This window comes from Dipodomys ordii, unplaced genomic scaffold (genome assembly GCF_000151885.1).
Source record: "Dipodomys ordii isolate 6190 unplaced genomic scaffold, Dord_2.0 Scaffold148, whole genome shotgun sequence".
In the NCBI taxonomy this organism is placed as follows: domain Eukaryota; kingdom Metazoa; phylum Chordata; class Mammalia; order Rodentia; family Heteromyidae; genus Dipodomys; species Dipodomys ordii.
Window position 1 is genome coordinate 666,675 of NW_012267364.1, and position 25,491 is coordinate 692,165.

The 25,491-nt window shown below is 46.5% G+C and overlaps 1 protein-coding gene across 1 annotated transcript in view; it reads left to right on the top strand.

Moving 5' to 3' along the window:
* Grid1 (glutamate receptor, ionotropic, delta 1) overlaps positions 1-25,491 on the top strand; it is a 748,070-nt gene that overhangs the window by 206,158 nt on the left and 516,421 nt on the right. Inside the window, exon 4 of the mRNA XM_013032063.1 lies at positions 16,719-16,924. Coding sequence (XP_012887517.1) covers positions 16,719-16,924 — 206 coding nt within the window. The remainder of the gene's footprint in view (positions 1-16,718; positions 16,925-25,491) is intronic.

Here is a 25,491-nt window from a genome sequence, read left to right on the forward strand (position 1 = left end):
GGCTGACACTCTTCCATTTGAGCCACACCTTCACTTCTAGCTTTGAGCTGGTTAATTGCAGGTAAGAGAGTCTTAAAGATTTTCCTACCTAGGCTCACTTTGAATAATGATCCTCAGATCTTGGCCTCCTGAGTAGCTAGGATTGCAGCTGTGAGCCAACTGGGCCTGGCCAGAAGTGCTATAAAAAAATTCTGTCTGCACTGAACACACTTAGCTTTTTTCTTGTTATTCCCTAAACCACACAGCATACACCCATGTTTATAGCTTTTATAGGTGTTACACATCACCTAGAGGTGATGTGAAATGTAAGTCATGGATGTACATGAGTTAGGTGTGAATATGAGGCCATTTTATACAAGGGATGTGAGAGTCTTGGGATTTTGGTAGGGGAGGAGGTCCTGAACCCAGTTCTCCCAGATGCTGAGAGATAGTTCTGTGTGTGTGTGTGTGTGTGTGTGTGTGTGTGTGTGTGCGTGTGTGCACACGTGTGTGCATATGCACGCTTTGTGAGTCATGGCATACTAGCAAATGTTTGAAAACTGGCTAAGAAGAGCAAAAAACCCTGATGTGCAAGCTCGTTGATTTCAACACCATCAATCCTCTCATGGCTGTGTCTGAATGAGGTGGTGGCATGGAGAGTGGTATTGGGAAGAGATGCCAGACCACTAGCTGTTGTTCTTCAGCTTCAGCAGATGTGCCTTGGAGTGTAGATAATAATAAAATGAAGTGAAATAATGAGGAAGTGGTGAGCTTTGTGTATTTATTGGTGTTGTCTGTAAAGTAATTTGTTTAATTACAGGTTTGTATAATTGAATTTATTGTGGCTGTGTTTAGTAGCTCCCCAAATTCCTGAAAATGTAAGGATAGAGTCACCTGAGGTGTTTCAGGCTGGCACTAACACATCTTGTGTGAGTGAGTATGTGGGCTAGGGTGTGTATGTGTATGTTCCAGGAAGTGTGAACATGTGTGTGTGTGTGTGTGCCAGTGTGTACATGCATGTGAATTGTAGTCATGTGAACATGTAGGCTGAGGGGATGTTCCCTTGAACCTAGCCTCAGCCCTAGGACAGAGCCTCTGTTTCCCCAGGCTGAGTTCTTGCCCTCATCTGCTCTGTGGTTCCCATCCACCAGCCTTGGAAGGCATACTCCAGAATCCCTCACCCCTCCTGCCCTTTCCTTTCCTATAGTCACTTCGGGTCTACTCATGGTCTCCCACCCTCCTATGCTCAGGCCCTGCTGGATCTTGCCTGGACTGTATCAGGCCCAGAACTACAAAATGGATATTTTCAAAGGCATCTCCTTTCTTCCCAGCCTCCTTGAGACCCTCTGTGGTACAACTTACCTAGAACTCTCATCTCCTCTGCACAAACCCCAGTTCTCCCTGCCATAGCAAGAAATGCCCTCATGATGCTGCCATCAGCCCCACACCAGGCTGGAGCAGGAGCCCCCTGCTCTGATTGCACCCAGCATTGCCCATGTTTTATCTTGGGCAGAGAGAGCTGCTCCTGTGGTGGTGTTCATCTGCTTCTCCTGCTCCACCATGCATCTTGGAGCACAATGATGGTGCTCATTTGTCTGGCTGGTCCAAGCCTCCGTGGTGCCTTTGAGCTCAGGCAGAGTGGGATTTTTTTTTCTGCCGTAGTGGCATTTGGGTGACATCAGTGAGCCCCAGGCTGTGGCTTCCTCCCATGCCACTGGTTGGCAGATTCCAGAGGAAACAAATTAGACCGAGTCAATAGCACAGAGTAATTATGTAAACCACACACCCAAGTTAGAGCATGGGGATCTTTGAGGACAGAGGACAGAGAGGAGGTGTTAGTACTGGCAATAGCATCATTGGAGAGGATGGGGAAGGGTGGCCATTGTTCTGAGCCCTCCCCACACCTGGATTCCCTCCCAGGTGTTTAATCTTCATCTTCCCCTTTTCTTTTATAGGTAGATGGTTTCCTCTCTCTCTGCCAATTTTGCAGAGGGAACAACTGAGGATCAGACCTTTAGAGCCATGCCTGAGTCCCTCCCTTTCCCCCTTGTTAGACCAACTGGGAGCCACAGCCCTGCCTTGAAATGTAAGGGCCTTGCAGAACTTTCTCTGCTGCCCAGTTCTGGCCACAGGGATGACTCCATGGACTTGACTATCACTCCTGTACTCTGCCTCAGAGTACCTGGTATGTACTTGACATATATGCTGGATGAGAGAGAATGGCTTTGTGTGGATGGAGCCACAGGTCCCAGCCTCAGCTCACAAGGACACCATGCTGATGCCCTTCCTATCCTGTATGGCTTTGGGACCCTCATAGGGGCCATGCCAGGACTTATAACCACATAAAACCATTCATAGGTCTCTGAGATTAGACAATGGATCCAACCAGGACTTTGATCCTGATGTTTTCTTGATTTGCAGACCTCCCTTCTTACAATATTTATTCCACAAGATCCAACTTTCTTCATGTGGATGGTTTTTGGGGGACCTTCCTCTCCTCCACAGTATCTGGTTAGACAGACCTTTTGTAAATGAACTTCCTGCTTGTTACTAGGCCACTGATGGCTCAAGCCTAGAATTCTAGCAATCAAAGAGGCTGAAATCTGAGGATTGTGGTTTTTTTGCTTGGGCAAAAAAGTCTGTGAGACTCGTATCTCCAATTTACTACCAAAAAAATGGAGCTGTAGCTCATGTGGTAGTAGACCAGCCATGAGCAAACAGGCACTCAGGCCCTGAGCTCAAGCCTAGTACCAGCACACAAACACAAATTGTTGCCTATCTGTATCCTTTGTACTCTATGAAGTGGAGCCTGCGTCTCAACTGTGTTTCTAACATGGCCTGGTTGGACAGCAGATACCAGCTCTGAGGAAGCCTGAGTAAGTAAGTGTGGCCAGTACTCAAAATTATCATCAGGAGGTGGGAGTTCTGGTTCCCTGTACATGCCTGAGATGCCAGTGGTCTTGGAATCAAGAGGTCTCTCTGGGTGGGCAGACAGTAGCCCCCCAGGCAGTTCTGAAGAGGGAGATCCTATCCAAGTTTGCTTGTGTCTCCTGCTGGATTGTTGCTCTCATGTCATGGGCTTTTTCTTAGCGTTCATTTTGAGACTAATGGAGCCATTGCCTTTCACTGTGTGATGTCAGTTATTAATGCTGATCGCCAATTAGTGGCTGGTGATGGCAGGCATCACATTGTCATTATCATCTTCTTTTGCTTTATTTTTTCCAGTCCTGGGGCCTGAACTCAGGGCCTGGGCACTGCCCCTGAGATTCTTTTGCTCAAGGTTAGCATCCTGCCACTTGCACTACAGTGGCTTTTTCTGTTTATGTGGTACTGAGGAATGGAACCCAGAGCTTCATACATGCTAGGCAAGCACTCTTCTATTAGGCCACATTCCCAGCCCCATATTGTCATGTTCTTGCCATTCTTTTTAGTTTTATTTTTGTGTCAGTCCTGGGGCTTCAACTCAGGATCTAGGCAGTGTCTCTGAGCGTCTTTTGTTCAAGGCTAGTGCTCCACTACTTGAGCCACAGCTCTACTTCCTGCTTTTTCTGAGTAGTTCATTGGAGAGAACACCGACTTTCTGCCCAAGCTGGCTTTGAACCGCAGTCCTCAGATCTCAGCCTCCTGAGTAGCTAGGAATTGCAATTGAGAGCCGCCAGCACCCATCACTTTTTGCAATTCTTAAATGCATGCATGCATGCATGCGGTGCATGCATGGCCTTTCTAAGTGCTATGTATGTAGATGACTACTCTGGAGGGCTGGGTTGGGAGTTCAAATGTCTCTGGTATGACATAGAGAACAAATAGACTAGGAGTTGCATCACAGTTTTGTTTGAGTCTGTGGCTGATATGTCAAGTGAGACTAACCCAGAATATTTTTAGGGGTAACCAGTTGGGAATAAAATGTGGGTGCTGGACACAGTTGGGTCTGAAGAATCTGCCTCTGCCATCTCTTCCCAGATGACTTCTGCTTGTGGGAGAAAACGGCTCAAGAAATTTGACTCTCGAGTTGAGGCCTATAGGCTTGAACCCCAGTTGTGTATCTTCCTGGTTGAATAACCTTGGGCAAGACGCAAACCTGTCAGGAGGATTAATGAGGGAGTCTATGCAAATTACTTAGCCTGGTGGCTGGCACAAGACCTTAATTTGCTGTACTGGGTACTAATCAGTTTGGGCTGTTATAAAGAATGTCTTAACACTTATTTCTCATAATTTGTGAGAAGTTCAAGATCCAAGCAGCAGGTTTGGTGTCTGGTGGGGCTCCCTTCTTGGTTTGCCAAGGGCTTTATTCCTATTGTGTTCTCATAGGCTGGAGAAAGATCTTCGGTCCAGTCTTTTCTTTTTCTTATAATGGCACCAAATCTCACCATCGGGCGGTACCTTATGACCTCTGATGGCCTCCAGCAGCTGCACCTCCTTAATGCCATTAAGACTAGGAATTTCACATGAAATGCGGGGATACAAACATTGAGACCATCCCATACTATTAGGATCATTGCATTATCCATCCCACCAGGCTGTGGGGGCAGGTCATCTGACTTAATGTGAAGAAAAAAAGCCAGGCACTGGTGGTTCTCAACTGTATTCCTAGCTATGCAGGAGGCTGAGATCTGAGGATCACATTTTAAAGCCAGCTTACTCAAGAAAGTCCAAGAGACTCTTCAGTTAACCATTAAAAAGCCAGAAGTAGAGATGTAGCTCAAGTGGTAGAGCACCAGCTTTGATTAAGTTAAGGGACAGTGCCAGGTCCCAAGTTTTAGCCCCTGTCATTATGGGCACACACAGGCCTACCCACATACACACAACATAAATAAATAAACAAGTAAAAAAATTAAAAATAAAAGAAAAAGCAAAGACCCCAGTGTTGGGAAATCACTTCTCTAGAATTGATTGACTTGCTTCTCTAGAATTCCTTAAATTAGAAGTCCAGGAAATTATCCAGAGCTCCCAAAAAGCACTGATGTTGTGTGTGCTGTCTGGTTGCAGGGTTATTTCTTTGTGTGTTGATGATGAAAGGAATGAACCTCTGTAGCCTTCAATTCTCTCTCACAGTCTCTCTCCTGTCTCTGTGCTGGTAATGGAGCTTGAACTCAGGGCCTGGGCACTGTCCCTCAGCTTTATCACGAAAGGCTAGTGCTCTACCAGTTGAGCCATACCTCCACACTTAATTGGAGATAAAAATCTCACAGACTTTGAGTCTCCATTTTCAGATCTCAGTCTCTTGGGTAGCTAGGATTACAGGCATGAGCTATAGGTCCCTGCCTCAGTTTTCTCTTTTGTGAATGGCTGGGCTGTGTTCCTTCATAGACTGTGGAGAGGGAGACAAAGGATGCCCCAGCACATCCAGATGCCCTGGGAGACAAGACGCTAGCTCCTGGTTCTGTGGGTGTGGAGGACCAGAACAGCTCCTGAGGCTGGAGGCTCCCAAGGGTGTGTTGAGCCAGGGTGTTTCTTACTCCAGCTTGGAGGGGACCACTGGTGCAGGAAGGAACCCCTGCTGGGAAATGTCACACTGATCTCTCATCCGGAGAAGCCTGGATCCAAAACAGCAGGACTTGAGGAATAATCCCTGCAGATCTTAGAAGAATTGCTAAAAAATCAATACCAAATACCTTGCAAGTAAAAGGTGACAGGGACATCAAACTTTATTTGTGAAAATTCTAAAAATCATTAGCATATTATAGATTCTTTAAAATATGATCTCACTCAGTTGTTGGGAGGGAATTGCAAATCAAAGACACTATTTATTGCAATGGGAATAAGGGACTTGCCAGATTTAAAAAAAAAATTGAAGGAGCCAGAGATTTGAAACATGAAAGACAGTAGCCAATAAATACTACAGGATATTTATCCCTGCTTTACCCCTCCTCAAATGCTGGAACCTAACTCAGAACAGAAATTGGTGAAGAATTATTTTATAAACCCCATTTTCATTAGAACATGTGTAAAATGCAAATCTTGATCATTATGTAAATTAGTTACTGGGTGTAATTTACTTAATTCAGAGCACTTCATGCAGCGTGGTATGTTTTTTCCAAAGTGCCAGAGTAGACATTTATTTTAAATTGTTTTTAATCTCCGTCTTCCAGCCTGATTATTTCAAATGGTCGCCCCTGCCACGTATGTATGTATGTGTGTGTAATGTGTGTGTATGTGTGCGGTTAGGGTTTGTGTGTGTGTAGTATGTGTAGTTGTGTGTGTGTGTTGATGGAAGGGAATAAAACCGCTGGTCCCAAGTGGAAACCGTAGGTCCAGCCACACAGGGCCCTGTGGTGGCTTGGGCAGGCATGTAAGTACATCCCACATTCATACACACAGGGAACCATTCAGAGACACTGCCCCCTTCCCTGAATCTACCTCTGTGTGGTCTGTGGTTGATTTGAAATCTGTCCAAGTATAAATCTGGATATCATCAGCCCTCGTTAGAGGCAGAAATTCGTCTCCTTCTTCCAAGAGTTTTCAATGACACACCTTCCCCTTCAGCTCCTTTACAACTTAGAAATTTGTGTTATCACAGAAGGGAGAGCTGACCTTTTTAGTCTCCTATTGTGTCACCCGATTGCCAAAGGCACCTCTGTTCTTGATGAGCCTCTGTAACAAGGGAAATGATTTGCTCCTCTGGTATCCCTTTGGGGGCGTGTCTTGGGCTGATGAGAAGGTTGGGAGGGGGCTGACAGCTCTGAATGTCTATGTTGCACCAAGCCAGCTGTGCCACATGTCTCTCTGAAGGAGGGCAGGACTCATGGCAGCCTATTTTGTAGATGGAGAAATATGTTTGGAGAGGTGATTGATGCCCAAAGCTGCTCAGCTCCTGAGGGGCACATTAGGATCCAAGCCTGGGATTATTCTGTACAGCCCTGGGGATGTCGCACTAGGGACTGCTTCTTCCATACCCTTCTAGAATCTTCTGCCAACATTAGAAGAGGGTGTCTTGTACATAGAAGTTGTAGATCCTGAAGGGTATAGCCTCACAGATTGATATATGTATATATGGCAATGGCTCACTGTTTTTGGGTGGTGAGAACACTGGAAACCTACTCTTATAGCAATTTTCACACACATAATATATTGTTATTAATCATAGTCACCAATCATATAATATCCCAAGCTTATTTCTCCTCCCTAAAACTGAGAGTTTGGTGTATACCATCTCCCAACCTCAGCCTTCATAACCACCAGGTGACTTCCAGTTTCCATGAGCTCAACATCTTTACATTTCCCATATGAGACAGATCAGGTAGTCCCTGTCTTTTGTGTCTGGCTAATTTCATTTAATGTATTGCGCCCAGGCTTATCTATTCTAAACGAATGGATAGCATTCCATGGTGTGTGTGTGTGTGTGTGTGTGTGTGTGTGTGTGTGTGTGTGTGTTGTGTAATTTATCCACTTATCTGATATGAACACACAGATTGAGTCTGTATCTTGGCCATTGTGATTAGCATAGCAATGAATATGGAATTTATTTTTCCTTTTTTCTTTTTTTAAATTGTTACTATAAAGGTGCTGTGCAGCAGGATTACAGCTACTTAAGTCAGATAAAGAGTATATTTCTTTTTGGACCATATCACCCCTTCCCTCACTCTCTCCCAGTGAACATGGGAGTTTTAAGTAGGTGTTATTATTATTTAGGTATGGCGATGCCAAATGATCAAGAAAAGACAACCACTAACTGGGCGTGGAGGCTCCTGCTTTCATCCTAGCTATTCAGAAGTTGAAGATTGTGAGGACTGTGGTTTGAGGCCAGCTCATACAAAAAGCTAGTGAGACCCCTATCTCAACCCATAAAAAGCTTGGCACAATGCTTCATATCTGTCTTCCTAGCTAAGTGGAAAATGTATACAAGAGGATTACAGACCAGGCTACCTCAGGCTACCTCAAAAATAAATCAGAGCAAAAAGGGATAGGGGCACGGATCAAGTGGTGGATCACTTGCCTAGAAAGCATAAGGTCCTGAGTTCAAACCTTAGTACCATGAGAAAACAAGAGAGCAACCACTGAGAAGCCAGTTTGGTATGTGAAGAGAAGAAGATGTGCCATGTTACAGGGCCTGGAGTTGGGGAAGGGAAGGGGGTGGGGAAGCAGAGACAGAGAGAGGGGGCAGGATTGTAGACAGGAGCCTTTATTATGAATAAGGATGGCTGTGTAAGGAGGTTTCAGATTGGCTTGTGTGAATAACTTCAGTGGGCTTTGGAACATTTGCTGTTCCTGTCTGTCTGGTTTCATGTCCTGGGGTGACCAGGATGGGTGCATAGTGGCTCTGAGTTGAGAGTCCATAGGAAAGGTGAAGAGGTACAAGCTCTGGGTAGATGGGTTGATTTGTACAGAAAAAGGAGCCAGATGCATGATCCCAGGACTTGGCTAACTCTGGGGAGACAGGCCCCAGGGCCAGCAAGGCCTACTATATGGAAAATATGACATAATTAGTACAGAGGGAGGAATTTTCTTAGGGGTGGGGTTGGGGTGTCACTCTGGAGGACCCTGGGACCAAACTACCTTATTGGTGGTCTCAGTGGCTGGAATTGTGAGCAGGACAGGAGCAGTCTCTCTCCTCAAGCAAGGGTCCTGTACTGCTAAGATGGCATGTCACTTGTTTCCTGCTCACCTGAAGATGGCACAGCCTTTGCCTGGACTCTGGGGGACCTTGTCATACTGTGCCTCTTTGCTCCTCTTGTTGATGAATTGGCTTGCTTGGGGCTCTGCCTAACTCCCATAGGCCCCTTCAGAGACCAGCCCCAATGAATTAGTTTATACAATGCAATGTAACCAGCAAACAGAACAAACCCTTCTGGTAGCTGGTACCTGTAATCCTAGCTACTCAGGAAGCTGAGATCTGAGGATCACAGTTTGAAGCCAGACCAGGCAGGAAAGTCTGTGAGACTCTTATCTCCCAATTAACTAGTACAAAGTTGGAAGTAGAGCTGTGGCTCAAGTGGGTAGAATGCTAGCCTTGAAGAAAAAAGCTAAACGTCAGTGCCCAGGCTCTGATTTAAAGCCTCAAAACTGGGGGAAAAAGAGCACTTTAGAGTTCCTTAGTGGAAGGAAGAAGGGTGCTACTCCCCACTGCCTGGGGGGTGGGTCTTACCATTGGGACCAGCAGCTACTTGGGAACCATGATGTATAGTTTCAGCACATTCTGCTGCTCTGGTGGTTTAGCTTAGGGCTTGGCTCAGAACAGTGATCAGAGAAGGAAGGAAGGAAGGAAGGAAGGAAGGAAGGAAGGAAGGAAGGAAGGAAGGAAGGAAGGAAGGAAGGAAGGAAGGAAGAAACTAAGGTGACTGGGAAAAGAATGGGAGAGAGAAGGGAGAGAATGCAGATCAGAAAAGTTGCCAGTAAGTGAAACACCAAGAGGACTCCGGGGAGGGCTGGGGCATCCGTTATGTTGTAACCCTGCCCTTTGGCTCTGATCTCTTTTGTTGGGCCTACTGGATGCTTCCTCATGGGCAGAGCAGTCTTCTCACTGCTTCATGCCTGTGATAACAATGATAGCATTTCAAGTTGGCATGGCAGAGGGGGTGGGGGGGCGTGGCAATCAAAGACAAGAGGAGCCCCTGGACAGGGGTCTTCAGAAAAAACTTAGATGCTGGCTACACTACGTCTAGAAAGAAATTCAAAGGTTTTTCTTTGGGATCCCAGATAGAATATAGAAGAGAGAAAAAAATTCAGTAAAATCAAAGTTGTAGCTTAGCCTTTGGAAAATTACAAGTCAACTTCCCCAGCTCTTCTCACTGCAGGCGCCTCTGGGTGTGAAGGTAGAAAGCTTCATGCATGCGTGTGTGCATGAGTGTGCGTGTATGTGTGTGTGTGTGTGTGCCTGCATGTGCATGCGCACACACTCCAGAGGGTAAAATATTCTTCATAACTATTCTCTGTGCCTGGGTCTCTCTTGAAATTGCAATAGGAGGGGAAGCAATTTGAAATGTGTTTCTTTCATTGCAGTTACTTTTCAGAAAGAACGTAGTTTAAAACCCAGTGAGTATCTGATTTTTATCACATCTAGGTCCTTAGAGTTTGAAAAAAAAAGCTTTTCCAATTTCACTTTACCCTGCCTTGTCAGGTATGTCATGTTTGTGTAGTGGCTGAAGACATGCTGGGCTTCAGCCTGGTGTTATTTCCTCCTCCTCCTCCTCCTCCTCCTCTATCCTCCTCTTCCCCTTCCCCCTCCTCCTCCTCTTCCTCTTCCCCCTCCTTCTCTTCTCCCTCCCCCTCCTCCTCCTCCTCCTTCTTTTTCTTCTTGTTTTCTGGTTGTACTGGGCTTGAACTCAGGCCCTAGGCACTGGTCCTGAGCTTCTTTGCTCAAGGCTGGCTATCACTTGAGCTACTACTTCATTTCTGGGTTTTGGTGGTTAATTTAAGATAAGCATCTCACAGGACCAACCTTCAACCTCCATTGTCAGATCTCAGTCTCCTGTATAGCTAGACTTACAGACATGAGCAGGCAGAACAGATATGATTTTAAGAGCGGAATGCATTAGTAAGCACACACCAGGAGTACCTTGTAGAAAGCTGTGTCAAAAGTCCCAGGGAGGAGTTGAGGATGAACTTGAGGAGGGCAGAAGAGATATGGCCTCAGGTGTTTAGGAGAAGTTGAGAAGCCTCTGCCAGCCTTCGATGTGGATTACCATGTGTCCAGTGAAAAGAAAGGACAGACATATTGGGAGAAGCTAGAGAGAAGCCAGTGTTAGCTGGGGACATGACCCAGAGTGTGTGAGATGAAGGTACTGAAGCATGGGTAGGCGAGACACAGAGTGTCCAGTAGCCTAGGGAGGACTCAGGCTTAGAAGAGTGGTCACGTGGAGAACCCGTGGGAGACAACCTGGAGAATGAGCACAGTGACAGAGAGGCAGACTCAGTTGAGAAAAGTGGGTGGCCCAGCAATGAGGGGCACCGGGGCACTGGTCAGTAGAGGGGAGGAGGGACGGGAACATGACCCGCATGGCCTCTGCCTCTCATGGCCCTGGCTACTCACAGGACTTAGCTTCTTTCTCTTTTATCTCCATAATTAGGCACCATTGTAGGGGTGAGGAAGGCTCTTATTCATTTGGCATCAAAAAAGAGGCTTCGTTCTAGAGCTTTCCATGTGCAGTTTCTTCTGTCTGGAAATAGTCTTCCATGAGAGATTTCCCATCGCTGCTTTGGCCTCATTGCTACAGCTTTCCTTTCCTCAGTTTTACAACCCCCTCCAGCCCAGTATGGATTTTCTTTCAAGGCTCTTATCACGGCTGGAAATTATCCATTTATCCCCTTGTTTATTTGTTCCGGCTTACTCTTAGCTCCTGAAATGTAAGTTCCACAAGAACAGAACACCATGGGCCTCGCTCAGTTTTATTTCCCAGCACCCAGCGAAAGGCCCTCAGAGAGCACTCTTGGGGAGTATGGGAGAAAGAAGACATGGATGGGCATTTGCAGGAGAGCTCATGACTTCCAGTAATGAGACAGGAAGGCAGGAGGAGGAGACTTGACCTGGGAGGCTGTCCTGAGTACCATAGCAGTTACTCCGAGGAGGGGAGTTATCTACGTTTTCCGGACTGTTCCTTCCTCTAGAGAGAAGGATTTCCATTCTAGAAATCTCTTCCTTACCTTGCAGGAGGCTGTCCCTTTTTTCCTTGGTTTATGTCTTTCTCACTCCCTCAGAGAGCTAGAGGCCACTTGCCTTCTTTTCTGGGAAAGGCCCGATGTGACCCCGCCATCTTTCTCTGGAGCTGGGAGCTGGGAAGTGTCTGGTTAGACAGCTACATCAGGGCTGAGGTCTAAACCCCTGCTTTACCCTTTTTGGGGGAATTGTCTCTTCTTGGGAGTAGCAGGAGCAACAGACAGCTGGCTTTGTGGCAGAGTGGAGAAGGGGGACATCACGAATTTGCTTGTAAGGAGAGAGTGACTTTCGAGGGTGAAGTTGACCTCCTTGGCTCCATTCTTGGGGAAATGAACAGGAAGGGGTACAGGGTTGGCTTGTGCTCTTGAAGGTTGTTTCCCTTCCCTAGCCCTCCTCAAGTGCAGCTGAATAAGAGCTCCAGAGACCAACCAGCGGCTACACATTGACCTTTTCAAAGCCAAGCGGGAGCTGCAGTTATAGGCAGGAGCTGTGGTCCTTTGAGAATTCTGCCTTCAGCCAGCATCACTAATTCCAGGTGTGAGGAGCCTGGTGCTACTGACAGAAGCTTAAACTCTCCCTGATGGCTTAGTCCCACCAGGGCCTGCCTGAATGCAAGCCAGAAATGCAGCAGCCAAGGGCATGTGAGAACTCCCAGCGCTTTTGTCCTTCCTTGGTGCATGTCCCTGTGTGTATCTGTGGGTCCCAAGACAGTTGCTGCTTGCTCTGGTACCTTCTATTCCCTGAGGAAACAGAAGAGGACTAAAGGCTGAGATAGTTTTAGGTGTCAAGGAGGAGCGTGAAGGGGACTCTTCCTAACCTTTTTGGAATGATATATGTGGTCCCCAAGTCACTTTGGGGACCTTACCTGACTATAAAAAAAGCAGCAAAACCCCCTCAAAACCCCCCAAACCTAAGGTGAGCTTTGACAGTGAACAGGTCATGTAATATGCAGAAAACACTCTGTACGTGGCAGTCTCGCTCTGCCACTTTAATGATGTACAAATGCCCTTTGACTCTAAAGGGTGGGGAAACTTGCTTCTGCCAAGGGCCATTGGATATTTATAACATCATTCATAGGCCATGCATAATGATGAACACAGGCAGAGCTGATGGAAGCGTCGTGTATCTCTTCTTCTATTCTGTGATGCAGCAAACCAATGATTTCCCCACCCCTGTGGTTCTATGAGGGGGCTCTCCTTGCTGCCACCCACCCCCGCTACCTTCACACTGTTGTTAGTGTGTTAGGATCTGATCCTAGCCAAGGCCATGGGGCAGTGAGGACTGCTGGTATTTTGGGAGAGGCACAGGGTTGCTTGCTGAAGTTCCCTATGCACATGGGCCGTCAGAGTCTGGCCCACCCTGAGTGCACGTGGGCAGGGTTGCAAGTCAGCTGTGTTGACATGACTTTGAAGGCAGAGGCCTTATGTTTTATTTACATCTTCATGAGGAATACCAGATAAACCATTCAGTGATCTTGTTCTATCAGTTAGTTATAGCGGAGAAAGGAAACATCCCAAAACTTAGTGGCTTAGAACGAGAGTCACTTGCTATTTTTAATTTGTGTGTGGGTGTGTGTGTGTTGGTACTAGGACTTGAATTCTAGGCCTCACACTGTTGCTTGGCTTTTGTTTTTGCTTAAGGCTGGTGCTCTACACCTTAAGCTACACTCCTTCTTCCAGCTTTTTGCTGCCTAATTGGAGATAAGAAACTCACAGACTTTCCTGCCCAGGCTAGCTTTGAACCATGATCCTTAGATCTCAGCCTCCTGCGTAACTAGGATTACAGCTGTGAATCACCAGCACCCGACTTGACTTTTAATGAGTTGATAGCTTATCCAGGCAGCTTTCCTTTGGTCTTGCTTGTGTGTCTGAGATTGGCTAGTATTGGGCTGGGGGTTGCTGGTTCAAGGCTTCTCTGTGTCTTTTCATCTCTCACTAGATGAGTCCAGGACTGTTCACATGGTGGTGGCTGGGTCCAAAGACAGAGACGGAAGTGTACAATCGTGCAACCCTTGCTTATGTTAGATTTACTATTGCCTTATAGGTCAAGGCTGTCCATGTGGCTGAAGGCCAGGGTTAGAGATGGAGAGGGTGCTCAAAGTGTCCGGAGAAAGGCAGAGTTAAAAGATGGCTCCTCTGTGCAGTGCCTTGCAATCAGACATCTTCCCTGATATATGATGTACAGGCTGGAGCCCCACCATTCAATATGGTGGCTGGCAGCCAGATGTGGCTGTTGAGTTCTGACGCGTGGTGACTGCAGTTGAGGAGCTGAGTATGAAAGTTTGTTTTATTTCACTTAATTTATTAAAATTTAAGTAGCCATATGGCTAGTGGTGGTGTTATGAGACAGCCTAGATATAGTGGCAACTCGCATTGGCAGCTTAGAAAGCGGCTGTGTGCCAGGCACAGGAGCCCACGGCAAGATTTGGCACAGACAGCTGCACCGAGTTGAGATTCTCTGCAGCTTGCAATGGGCCAGTGCGAGGTGTGCTGTGATGAGGAGAGGGTGATTCTGGGGTGAGTACTTCTGGTTGGGCTTCTCTCTCCTTCTTGCATTTCTATGCCCTGAGCCATCTCTGTTTATTGGGCTTGTCATCACCTTTGATGGGTTAAAAGTGCTTTGTGTACCTGTCTTATTGAACATAACACAGCTCTTCCTGGGTTTATGCATGGTACTATAAATGACAGAATTTCTTCTTTTTATGGCTGAGCAGTATATGGTATGTATGTATGTATATATGTATATATATATATATATATATATCACATTTTCTTTACCTGTTCATCAGTTGATGGACCCTGAGGTTAATTCCATATCTTGGCTATTATGGATTATGCTAGAAATACGGCATTATCTCACTCATATGGATAATCTAAAATAGTTGATCTCAGAGGAATAGATAGTGAAGAGTTATTAGAGTCTGGGGAAAATAATAGAGAGGGGATGGAGACTTTCCTTGGTGAATATAAAGTTGAAGTTTGATCATATGAATAAGTTCTGGTATTTTATTGCACGTTTAGGGTTAACAGTATTGCGTTAGCCATTGTAAAACAGCTATAAGGCAGTATTTTTAATGATCTGACCACAAAGAAATAATAAATAGGTGAGGTGGTAGATATGTAAATTTCTCTGTTTGGTCACAAAATGGACATATGTACTATAAACATATTCAGTTATTATGCCCATTGAAAACAAAATAAAGCCAGGAGCCAAGGGCTCACAATTGGAATCCTAGATACTCAGGAAGCTAAGACATGAGGATTGGGATTTGAAGAAAGCCTGGGAAGGAAAGTCTGTGAGACTCTTATTTCCAATTAACTGGAACTGTGGCTCAAGTGGTAGAGCACTAGCCAAGGGACAATGCCTAGACCTTGAGTTCAACCACTAGTTCCCACACTTCCCTCCCCATGGAAACAATGATGGAGATATGGATCAAGTGGCAGAGTGCCAGACTTGAATGAAAAAGCCAGTTGAGGGCATGAGGCCCTGAGTTCAAGCCCCAGTACCAACATACATGTATAAGTAAGAAAATAAACAATGACCCTCTTATATTTTATAGTATGCTAGAAAATGATGACTGTTAGGAGAAAATACAAAGCTGGTAAGAGAGAAGATGATGACAGAGAAGCTCACAGTTTTAAGTAGGATGGTTGGAATAGGCCTTAAAGAGCAGGTGACATTTTAACTAAAGATTTGAAGGTGGGAAGAGAAAGAGCCCTGTAAATACTTGGAAGAAACTGTCTCAGGCAGAGGAAGTCACCCATGCAAAGGCCCTGTGGTGGGAGTGTGTTGAGTATGCTGAAATACTCAAAGTAGTAGCCAGAAGGCCAGTGTGAGTGGGGTGTAGTAGGAGACAGAGTTAGATCCCAGAGGGCTAGTAACACTTTGCTTTGATGTTGATTCTCAGTGACAGGACAGTCCAACCTGTGTCCCCCAATGCTCCAAGGCATGGAGAGAATAACTTGTGGGATAGGGCAGACAAAACATCCTGTAGTGGCTATGACTCTGGATGGAGAGGAGGGTCCAGGTGATGATTGAAACATCCCAGGCTGAGACAACATGCCCTGCCTGTGGGGTTGATACTTTGGGCTCTGAGTGATAGAAATGCAGTTCAAACTGATTGATGTGAAAAAGGGAATTCAGTGGGTCCTAGAAAAACAAGCTTCAGTCACTGCTGGACCCAGAGGCTAGGATGACATCATCAGTGTCACCTTCTCAAACCCTGCTTTGTCTCTGTGTTGCTTCTGCTCGTGGGCTAGTGTTCCTTTGGGAAAGTTGGATGGTTTATTCTAGAGCTGCTAGTGCGAGACAAGTAGGCCCTGGTTAAAACAAAACCCGGCATTCCCCATCTAACACAAGAATAGATCTGTATCGGTATGCAATCCAGCTGGGCTCTGGGGTCTTTTCTAGATTGCTACCCTTTGGAAATAATGGCTCTGTCTTGCAGTGGCTCTCCCAAGTGCCAGATCCCATCTCAGTGGATGGTCTTGGGTTATCTGCCATCCCAATCGGAAATGAGTTCCCGATTGGATTGGGGTGGGAGTAGGGAGTCACCCCCGTGGGAAAGAGTATGATGAAGAAAATCTCATCAAAGGAAATCAGGAGTCTGAAGTAAGAAAGGGGACCATATCTCAGGGCTGGGCGCGATTATATAACCCGTGACCCTAGTGAGATTGGAGCAGGGACCCAGAGCTTGAAGTAGGAATGTCCTGAGGCTGGCTAGCACCATTCAGGGCGGGCAATAGCCTCATCTGAACCATGAGATGAAAAGGGAGGTGAAGGGAGATGGGGCCAGGTCCAGCAGCAGGGTCCCTAACCCTGCCTGGAGAACAAAGCCGCCAGCCCTGAGCTCATGAGGATACCGAAAATGAGCTCAACAAAGGGCACATTCTGGCCCTAGGACCTGCTGTACCGGAGAATGGGCTCCACACAGTGGGAGATGGTCAGTCAGGGGATGGGTACTAATGGAGCATGCCAAGTCTAAACCGATATCTTTCAATCTCCCTGGACCACTGAGGCAGACTCAAACCCCTGTTTCTGGTGGTGGCCTGCCTGGGAGGGGAGTGTTGGAGTTAGACACCCTCCAAGATCCCATCTCACTTAAAGATGATTCTTTCCTCCTCTCCTCCTCCTCTTTCCCCATGCTCAGATATCCGTGGGCTCCAAAGCTTTCTGGACCAGGCCTCACGTCTGGGCCTTGACGTGTCCTTACAAAAGGTGGATAAGAACATTAGTCACGTGTTTACCAGCCTCTTCACCACCATGAAGACAGAGGAGCTGAACCGCTACAGAGACACACTGCGTCGCGCCATCCTGCTGCTCAGCCCGCAGGGGGCGCACTCCTTCATCAATGAGGTAGGTCATGGACATGGAGGGCCACGCCCGCAGGTGCCTGACACTGAGAGGCCACTGCGTGGCTCTGCAGTGCACTAATTCTTTCATACATGGCTGAAACAGATGCGGGAACTCATGGATGTTCAGCCTATAGTCCATGGTCATGTCTCAAGGAGATCTGAGTATACCTTGGCTGCTAACTGGTCCCCAGCAGATGATCGAGGCTTACCCAGGCCCTGAAAGGCTGTGGGGTTGCTGGCTTCTGGAAAACTTGCCTGCAGGTTACTGCTGGAAATTTCTGAGTTGAACTCAGGTTATTGTTTGCTTTTGAGTTTGGTCTCTTTATTGACCGGTGTGAGTCTCTGAGGGATAAAATGAATTTCTAGCTCTCATGGAGGTGGGTGGGTCTGCTGTGGGACAGATTAGCATGGGGGGAGGGAGGTGACTGATAGATAGCCACTAGGATGTTCAGTGTGCTGATCTCTTTGGTGCTTGGGCTGATCAATATGTTTCTTTGTTTTTGTTCTCTCTCTCTCTCTCTCTCTCTCTGTGAGCGCATGCGCATGCCTGCCAGTACTGGGGGTTAAACTTGATGGTTTGTTTCCTTGCTTGCCTTTTTTTTTTTTTTAAAGAAGGGAACTCTATCACTTGAGCCATGCTTCTACCTCTGGATTTTTTTGCTGATTAATTGGAGATAAGAATCTCTCAGATTTGTGTGGCTTTGAAGCTCAGTCCTCAGATCTCAACCTCCTGATGAGCTAGGATTGCAGGCATGAGCCACCTGTGCTTGACCTGTGTATTTCTGTTAAAAACACCTCGAGTAGGGGGTGGGAGTTTGTAATGAAGACAAGGCGCACCAATTTGACAAAGACTCCATTACATGGAGGACAAACTAGAAAACTCTGATCTAGAATAAGCTGACAGATTGGTGCTGGGCACAGTGGTCCTTGGAGAGGAGGTGAGCAGGAGGTGGGGGTTCCCTCCCTGGTCTGGTTGGTTCAGGAGAGGGGGGTGATGTGGGGCTACAGAATCTTTGGGGTAAATAAGGGATAGACGGATCACAGAACCCTCTCTGTAGTTTCTCCTCCCACCATCCAAGCCACCATACTGGCCCTCTCTGATGAAAAATAAAATGAAAGAGAAAAGCAGAATTATACTAATTCCATTTGATGTACTTTGCCTGCTTATTCTGCAGTCCCCTCTAATTAATTATTACTTAAAATGCAACCTCATGATGCATCAGAACCAGCACAAAACCTAGTCCCAGAGAAAACTTGGGAATGCTTAATTTGTTGCAATTGGCTGGCAGCCCTGATGTTCTCCACTAATCAGTCCCTGATCACTCTGGTTGTCAGCGTAGATGTGAGGTCCTGCCTGCTCTTGGCATTTTCACCCGAGCCCATTTCCCTATATGAAGTGATCAGTCCAGTCATGGGTAGTGTGGGGTTAGTGGTAGGAATATAACCAATCATTCTCACAAAGTTCCCCAGGGTGTATTTGCAAGTTTACTTATGGGATGGCTTTTCTCTTTGTTCTTTATGGCCAGCTGGTGTCTGCTCATGTCTGGCTCATCTGCTTAGGGGTGGTGTCTGCTAATTCTATTGCCAGCCTCTTCCTCCTCTTCCTCTTCCTCCTCCTCCTCCTCTTCCTCCTCTTCCCTCTTCTTCCTCCTCTCTCTTTTCCTCTTCCCTTCTCCTCTTCCTTCTCCTTTTTCACTTCCTTCTTCTCCTCTTCTTTCTTCTCCTTTGCCAGTACTGATGCTTGAACTTGGCCTAGGTGCTGTCTGAGCTGTCTTACTCAAGGCTGGCACTCTACCACTTGAGGTATACCTCCACTTTCACTTCTGGCTTTTTTGGGTGGTTAATTGGAGGTAAAAGTCTTAAGGACTTTTCTGCCTAGATTGGCCTCGAATCATGATCCTTAGATCTCAGCCTTCTGAATAGCCAGGACTACAGGCATGAGCCACCAGCTCCTGACCTGGGGTCAGCTTTTAGGTTCATGACAGCAGTGCATCATCTTTAGAATGGTGATGAGAAGGCCGCCCTCAGAAAGGCCGGACTTGGGGGTCAAAACACCCTGGTCTCCTGACCCAAGCCAGGACCCAGCACACAGCTGTCCTTGGTGGGTGCTGAAGGTAAAGGCCATGCATGCAGGGGATCTTTTCCTCCAGCAGGGCTTGGTCTGCTCTGTGCGTGGTCTTGAAGCACCCTCGCTGGGGAGTGGGCTGCATTCACCGTCTTCTCAGTCAGGCCTTTGCTCTCCCCTCTGCCCCTGACTGCTGAGTGAGGCCTCAGTGTGCGATGAACTCAGCTGTGACATTTTCCTCACAGAGCTGTCAGCTGACTCAATGGTTAGGCTGTGGGAGGGTGTTCTGGGCCTTTTTGCCTCACTTCAGAACCATGGGACCCGTCAAAGGATGAGGTTGGTAGTTACAGGGGCCGAGGCAGGGTCTTATTCTAGGAATCCCACCAGTGGCTTCTGGAGCCTTTTTCCCTTTCGCAGTTCTTTCTGTCACTTGTCTAGACTTAATGAGCACTGTGACAAAGTCTATGCTGTGCCAATGCTCTTCCCTGCCTTTCATGGGGCTTTCCCCCTATTTTTTTTTCATGCCAGTACTGGGCCTTGAGCTTGGAGTCTGGGTGCTGTCCCTTGGCTTTTTTCATACAAAGGCTGGCACTCTATGGCTTGAGCCACACCTCCGGTTCTGGCTTTTTGCTACTTAATTAAAGATAAGAGTCTCTCAGATTTGTACAGTGGGGCTGGCTTCAAATTATGGTGCTCAGATCTCAGCCTTCCGAGTACTAGGATTATGGGCACGAGCCACTAGTGCACAGCAAGAACATTTCACCAGTAATGTGAGGTGTCAAGTGTGAGCTGGGATAGAAGAACATCACGGATGGAGCAATGTCTAGTGGCCAGGGAGACCCAAGAAACTTCCTGGAGTTTGTGATATGGGGCTGGGTCTGCAGAAGAGAGCAAACATTAACCACCAGGGTAAGGAGGAAGTGGGATGGGTAGGGGGAATAATTACAAGGAATGGCCAGAATGGATGCTAAGATGATAACAGGAAGGGATTCTAAGTCAAAGGTGAGAATCTAAGCCTCAAACTGGTTTGTTCTTGTTTATATCATCCTCTTCTTATTCTTCTCCAGGTCAGGTTTGATGGGAAGCCTCTAACTCACTGTGGTTTTGGTCTTGAGCTTCATTTTAGCTTCCCAATGGGGATTCCATTTATCTTTCTAACTGGCTGTTGTCCACCCACCATCTGTATGTCCCTTCCTCCTTCCCTTCCTCCCTCCCTCCCTCCTTCCCTCCCTCCAAGCACTCACCTACCCAGCAAGAACTGACTGGGTGTCTCCTATGGATCAGAAACTACATTAAGTACTAGATGGAAAACAGGTGGTGCCTCCTTTCTGAAAATCATGACATTGAAGTTAGAGGCCCCACACTAGGGTTGTATGCTATAGGGCATTCCCATAGCACCTAGGACCAGGCTGTGGTCCCCAGGGTCCTATCCACAAGATCCCCCTCTGTATGTGTGTGTGTGTGGATTGTGGGGGCCCCAGGATTTTATCCTTTCTCCTCTCTGTCATTGTTTTTTGGACCTCTGTTCCTAGCATCCCATGGGCATCCTACTTTCCTTTGCTTCCTCTGTATTTCTTTCTCTCCCTCCCCATCTATTGTATCTCACTGGACATAAAAGAGCAGAGAGCCAAGGTAGGTGGCTCACATCTGTCATCCTAGCTATTCAGGTGGTGGAGATCTCAGTATCATGGTTTGAAGCTAGCCCAGGCAGAAAAATACTTGAGACTCATTTCTAACTAACCAGTAAGAAGCTAGAAGCAGATATGTGGCTCAAGAGGTAGATCACCAGCATTGAGTGAAAAAAGCTAAGCTAAATGAGAGCTCAGGACCCTGAGTTCAATCCCCAGTGCTGGCACAAAGGAAAAAGAGTAGATATTGCAACCCTTTCAATTCATTTGCACAATCTATGATGAGGTGCTTTAGTAAGAAGAGGCAGACACAGAGAAGTGGGTGGTTTGAAGGGATAGTTCCATTTTATTCCATACCTTCTCAGCACAGGGAGTCCTGATATCTGGTCAATGCATGGACATGATCATCTCTATGCATCCTACAGAGGTTGAGCACCCTGTCCCTCCCATTGGATGGTATGCTATTAGGGCTAGGGGCATGCTGTTGGCCATTTTATCTTAACAGATCACCACAAAGCCTGGTCCATAGCCACTGTTGAGGAAATAAATGAGTAGATATGCTGTACTTTTTACTTTCATTAAGAAGGCCTACACAAATGCTGAAACAAGGACTTAGGATGACTCATTGCAACAAGACGCTACGTTGGAAATGAACTTTACAACTTCAGGGAGGGGGGAGTGAGGGAGGTGGGGGAGGGAAGGGATAGTAGGAGAAAAACAAAGGAGGGGGTAACAGTGTTCCACAAGAAATGTACTCATTACCTTACTCATGTAACCGTAACCCCTCTGTACAGAATTTTTACAATAAAAATTAAAAAAAGAAGGCCTACAGCTAGGTTTATTTTGTTTATCATGAATCTTGGTTGCCTTTTTGGCTGGCTAGCCAGATGGAGGACAGCCTATTAAGCAAGGTCTTTGGTCTGGAAATTTCTGCTATTGGAAAGGCAGATGTTTACCTATGAAATCTTCCCTAGGCCAGGAGAGATCAGTGACCAGTGTGTAGGCAGGATGGTCCTGACCTGGCAGTGAATCATGACAAGGGACAGCAGTGTACAGTCAGGTGAGTGTATGGGGCTGGATTGGTGAGAAACAGCAAGTGTACGCAGGTGAATGAGTATAGGCATATATGTATGTATGCGTGCCCACGTGCGTGCATGTGTGTGTGTATGTGCATGCACACATACACAGACACAGATACAGACTCATTGAAGGATACAATCAACCAGACCCTCAGACTAGCACAGCCCATTAGGCACTGAAACACTTACACAAACACATATATCTGGAAAAAAACCCACACACCAGCATGCAAACACATCAACCAGACTGATGGCTTCCTTGGCAGGCATAGTGCTCCAAAGAAGGCTTTGCCATGCTGGGAAGGGAATGGCAGTTATAATGTGAGAGAGGCAGCAGGTGGCATTTACCTGTGCAGTGATCTCTTTTTATAATGGAAAGGTAGAGACAGAATGGAGAGTGTCTGTGGGGCAGATTCTCATTGCTGTAAGAGTAGGTGGTCCCTTCTACTCTGTCTGGGTAGAGTATTGAGGCTTTTTGATGGTCGAAGGGGTCACCAGCTTGGATTTCCAGGTGTAGAGCATGCGTTGAGGCCACTTTAATCCTTAATGGAACCGAGCAGACACCTGGTTTCTAAAGAAAGTCAATTGCTTCTCAGATTGTGCTGCAGTGAATGATGCTCCCACAATGTGAACATAAAGACTGTGCTTTTTAACACATTTATAGTGAAGGTAAATTAAGTAATCTCAACGTTCTGTTGTTCCACATGGTATGTGCAAATATTTCTCGCTCCAATACGGTAAATCTTTAGTAGGCAACTTTATCACTCAGAGTTACGATAATTCCATGCCATTTAAGTATCATTTGCTAAAATATTTTAAATTACTAATTAATTATGGAAGATTAATTTTTAAATATGGCTGTGCATTTACATTTAATTATATCCTACTGTTTATAGATTTTAAAACCTTAGCACTTTAGTAAAAGTGCCATGAATCTGAGAAATTCATTTTCTCCCCCGCTTTGAAATACTTAAAAATGAGATCGTGAGGAAGAGATAGTTTCTAGATTAAAGCCAACCCAGCAAAGGTCTTGTGGCCTCTGGTGTCCCAGTCCACTATCTCTTTTCTGTGACATCATTGTCACATACCCCCAGGGCCCTAAACACACCTCTGCTGATAATCTTCTCTCAGAGTTGGCTCAACACTCAATGCTGGGGCTGATTGGTTCTCTGTATTTCTGTCCTCCCTCCCCACCTGGGAATGGTACACCTGGGATGTTGGCCTCATTCATCTTTGTTAGACATCTTCCCGGAGCCTGAGCATCATGGCTGGTAAAGCAACAGGTAAAGATTGGGTCCTTGGAGCATTGACTTCTGCTCCATGCAGATGTTTAGAACCTTGATTTCCCAGTGGGCAGAGTAAACATATTCTTTTTTTGGTCATGAGGCTTGAACTGAGGACCTAGGTGCTATCTCTGAGCTGAGCTGTTTTGCTCATGGCTAGCACTCTATCACTTTGAGTCACAGTGCCACTTCTGGTTTTCTGATGGTTAATTGGAGTTAAGACTCCACTGATTTTCCTGCCAGGCTGGCTTCGAACTGCAATCCTCAGAGCTCAGTCTCCTGAGTTGTTAGGATTACAGGCATCAGCCACTGGTGCTTGGCTAAATGTATTTTTAAAGTACCAGCAGAGCATGGACATTAAAACATGGTTTGGAGAGAATTTAATGTTTGAGTTTTTATATTTTGAAAGGGTATTTATGTAATAATTGACAGCAAAACCCAAAGGCTGCTGGATTTGGTGTTTATTGTATGCGTTTCTCTTCTGAATTACCTTGAGTCACACTGGCCCAAGTGGGTGCTGGATGCCCAAGGCCTTGTTCCAACTGTCTGAGAAGCCTGTCTGCTCCTTCCAGGGGTCAGCGAGTGGGGTGGTGAACTTGAAGCACATGGGGCTCCAAGATACCTGGTGTTCTTTTCTTCTTTGCAGGTCATTAAATAGCTGAGCAAAGTGTCAGTTCCTCCCTGTGGGAGTCTCCCTGGCTTATTAGCAGGTGTCCCCTTTGGCCATGGAGGCAGGAGGCATGAGAAATAAGCACTTACAAAGGGAAGCAGCAGACAGCAGCCCAAATGACTCAATTACCCTTTCTATGCTCCATATCTCCAGGGGCCTTAAGCTCTGGTGCGCTCCCCTGAGACGTTGTTGACAAAAAGGGCAAAAGAAGAGAGAAAGGATGGGCAAATACAGTTGCAATATTCAATATACATATGCAAAAATGGAACCAGGCAACTGAGGGGCTGGGCGGGATTGGGAGAAATGCAGAACAATGGAAGTGGTGGCATTGATCAGGATGCCTTGTACTTATAAACTGACATGTTGACTTGAAGCCCTTTTATACAACTACTTGAGGAATTTGAAAAAAATGGAAAAAGAAAAGAAGGGGAGGGAGGCTGGAAAGAGTTGCTGGGGAATACAGGAAGGCAGTGGGAAGATGATCTGATCCAACTTGACATGATCCTCATTTCATAGAAGCTGTCTGTGCCATGTGGCCTACTCTGGGACCATCCTCTGCACATGATAGCCCCCACCCCCACCCCCAAGGAGCCTTAGCTTGGGGCTGGAAGAGCTTGATCTTGATTACTTGAACTCTGTCTTAGAGCTGCCAGTTGCTTCAGAAAGGAGACAGGCTGTGTGTTAGTCAGTTCATGCTGAATAACAAACCATCCTAGAACCCAGTGTGTTGAAACAAACAAGCGTTTGATAGGTCCTGGTCAGTAGACCTGGGCCAGACCAACTGATCTCAGCTGGCTCATGCATCCTGCTGGCAGATAAGGATGGTGCTGGCCAGCAGGGACCTCAGTTGATGAGATGACCCAGCCACGGTTCTTACATCACCAGGTACACAAGCCCATGTGGGTCCCCATGGACGTAGCAGAGTTCCATGAAAATCAGTATCAGTGCTTAGGGCTGCTTCAGGTTTTGGCTTAGACCTATGAATCGTTGCTTCTGTTGTCATCTCTTGGCCAAAGCAAGCCAAAATGTCAGACCAATGGGCAGTGTCTCTGGATGAGAAACTCCTCTGGGCAGAAATGATGAAGTGACCTAAACAAGAGTGAGAACTGGGGCCATTTTGTGATACACTGCTTATCATTGCTAGTGTGCAGATGACTTCTTGGAGGAAGAGAGGGGCTGACAGGTCTAGAAGGGAAGTCCTTAAGATTCCATCTCCAGTTAACCAGCAGAACAAATTCAGGGCCCTGAGTTCAAACACTGGAATTGGAAAAAGGAAAAGGAGATTTATTTTGGCTCTTGGTTGTGGTAAAGGTTTGAGGGGCTGCATCTGGTATATGGCTTCCTTGTTTGTGGAGTACCAAGGTGACACAGGACTCCCCATGTTCAAGAAGCTGGGAGAACCACTGTGTTTCTTCTCTCCTCCTCCTCCTCCTCTTCCTCTTCTTCTTTCTACTCCTACTCCTTCTTGAGACAGGTCTCAGTCAGCAGGCAAGACTGGACTAAAATCCATGTTCTCTTGCCTCAGCCTTGTGAGAGCTGAGATTATAGGCTACTATGGGTGCTCCCTTCTTATAACACTAAGCATTCAGTCTTGAAGATTCCACTGGGACCATGTTATCTAATTCCCATCACATCCCAAAGCCTCCATCTCTGAACACCACTGTGGGAGTAAGTTCCCACTTTCTCAATACTTCACACAGGGGCACAAACTCCAGCATGAAACTTGGAGGGGACAGACCTAAAAAAAATAACCACTTGCAAATGAAACCATGACTCTGTCCTTCCTTCCTTCCTTCCTTCCTTCCTTCCTTCCTTCCTTCCTTCCTTCCTTCCTTCCTTCCTT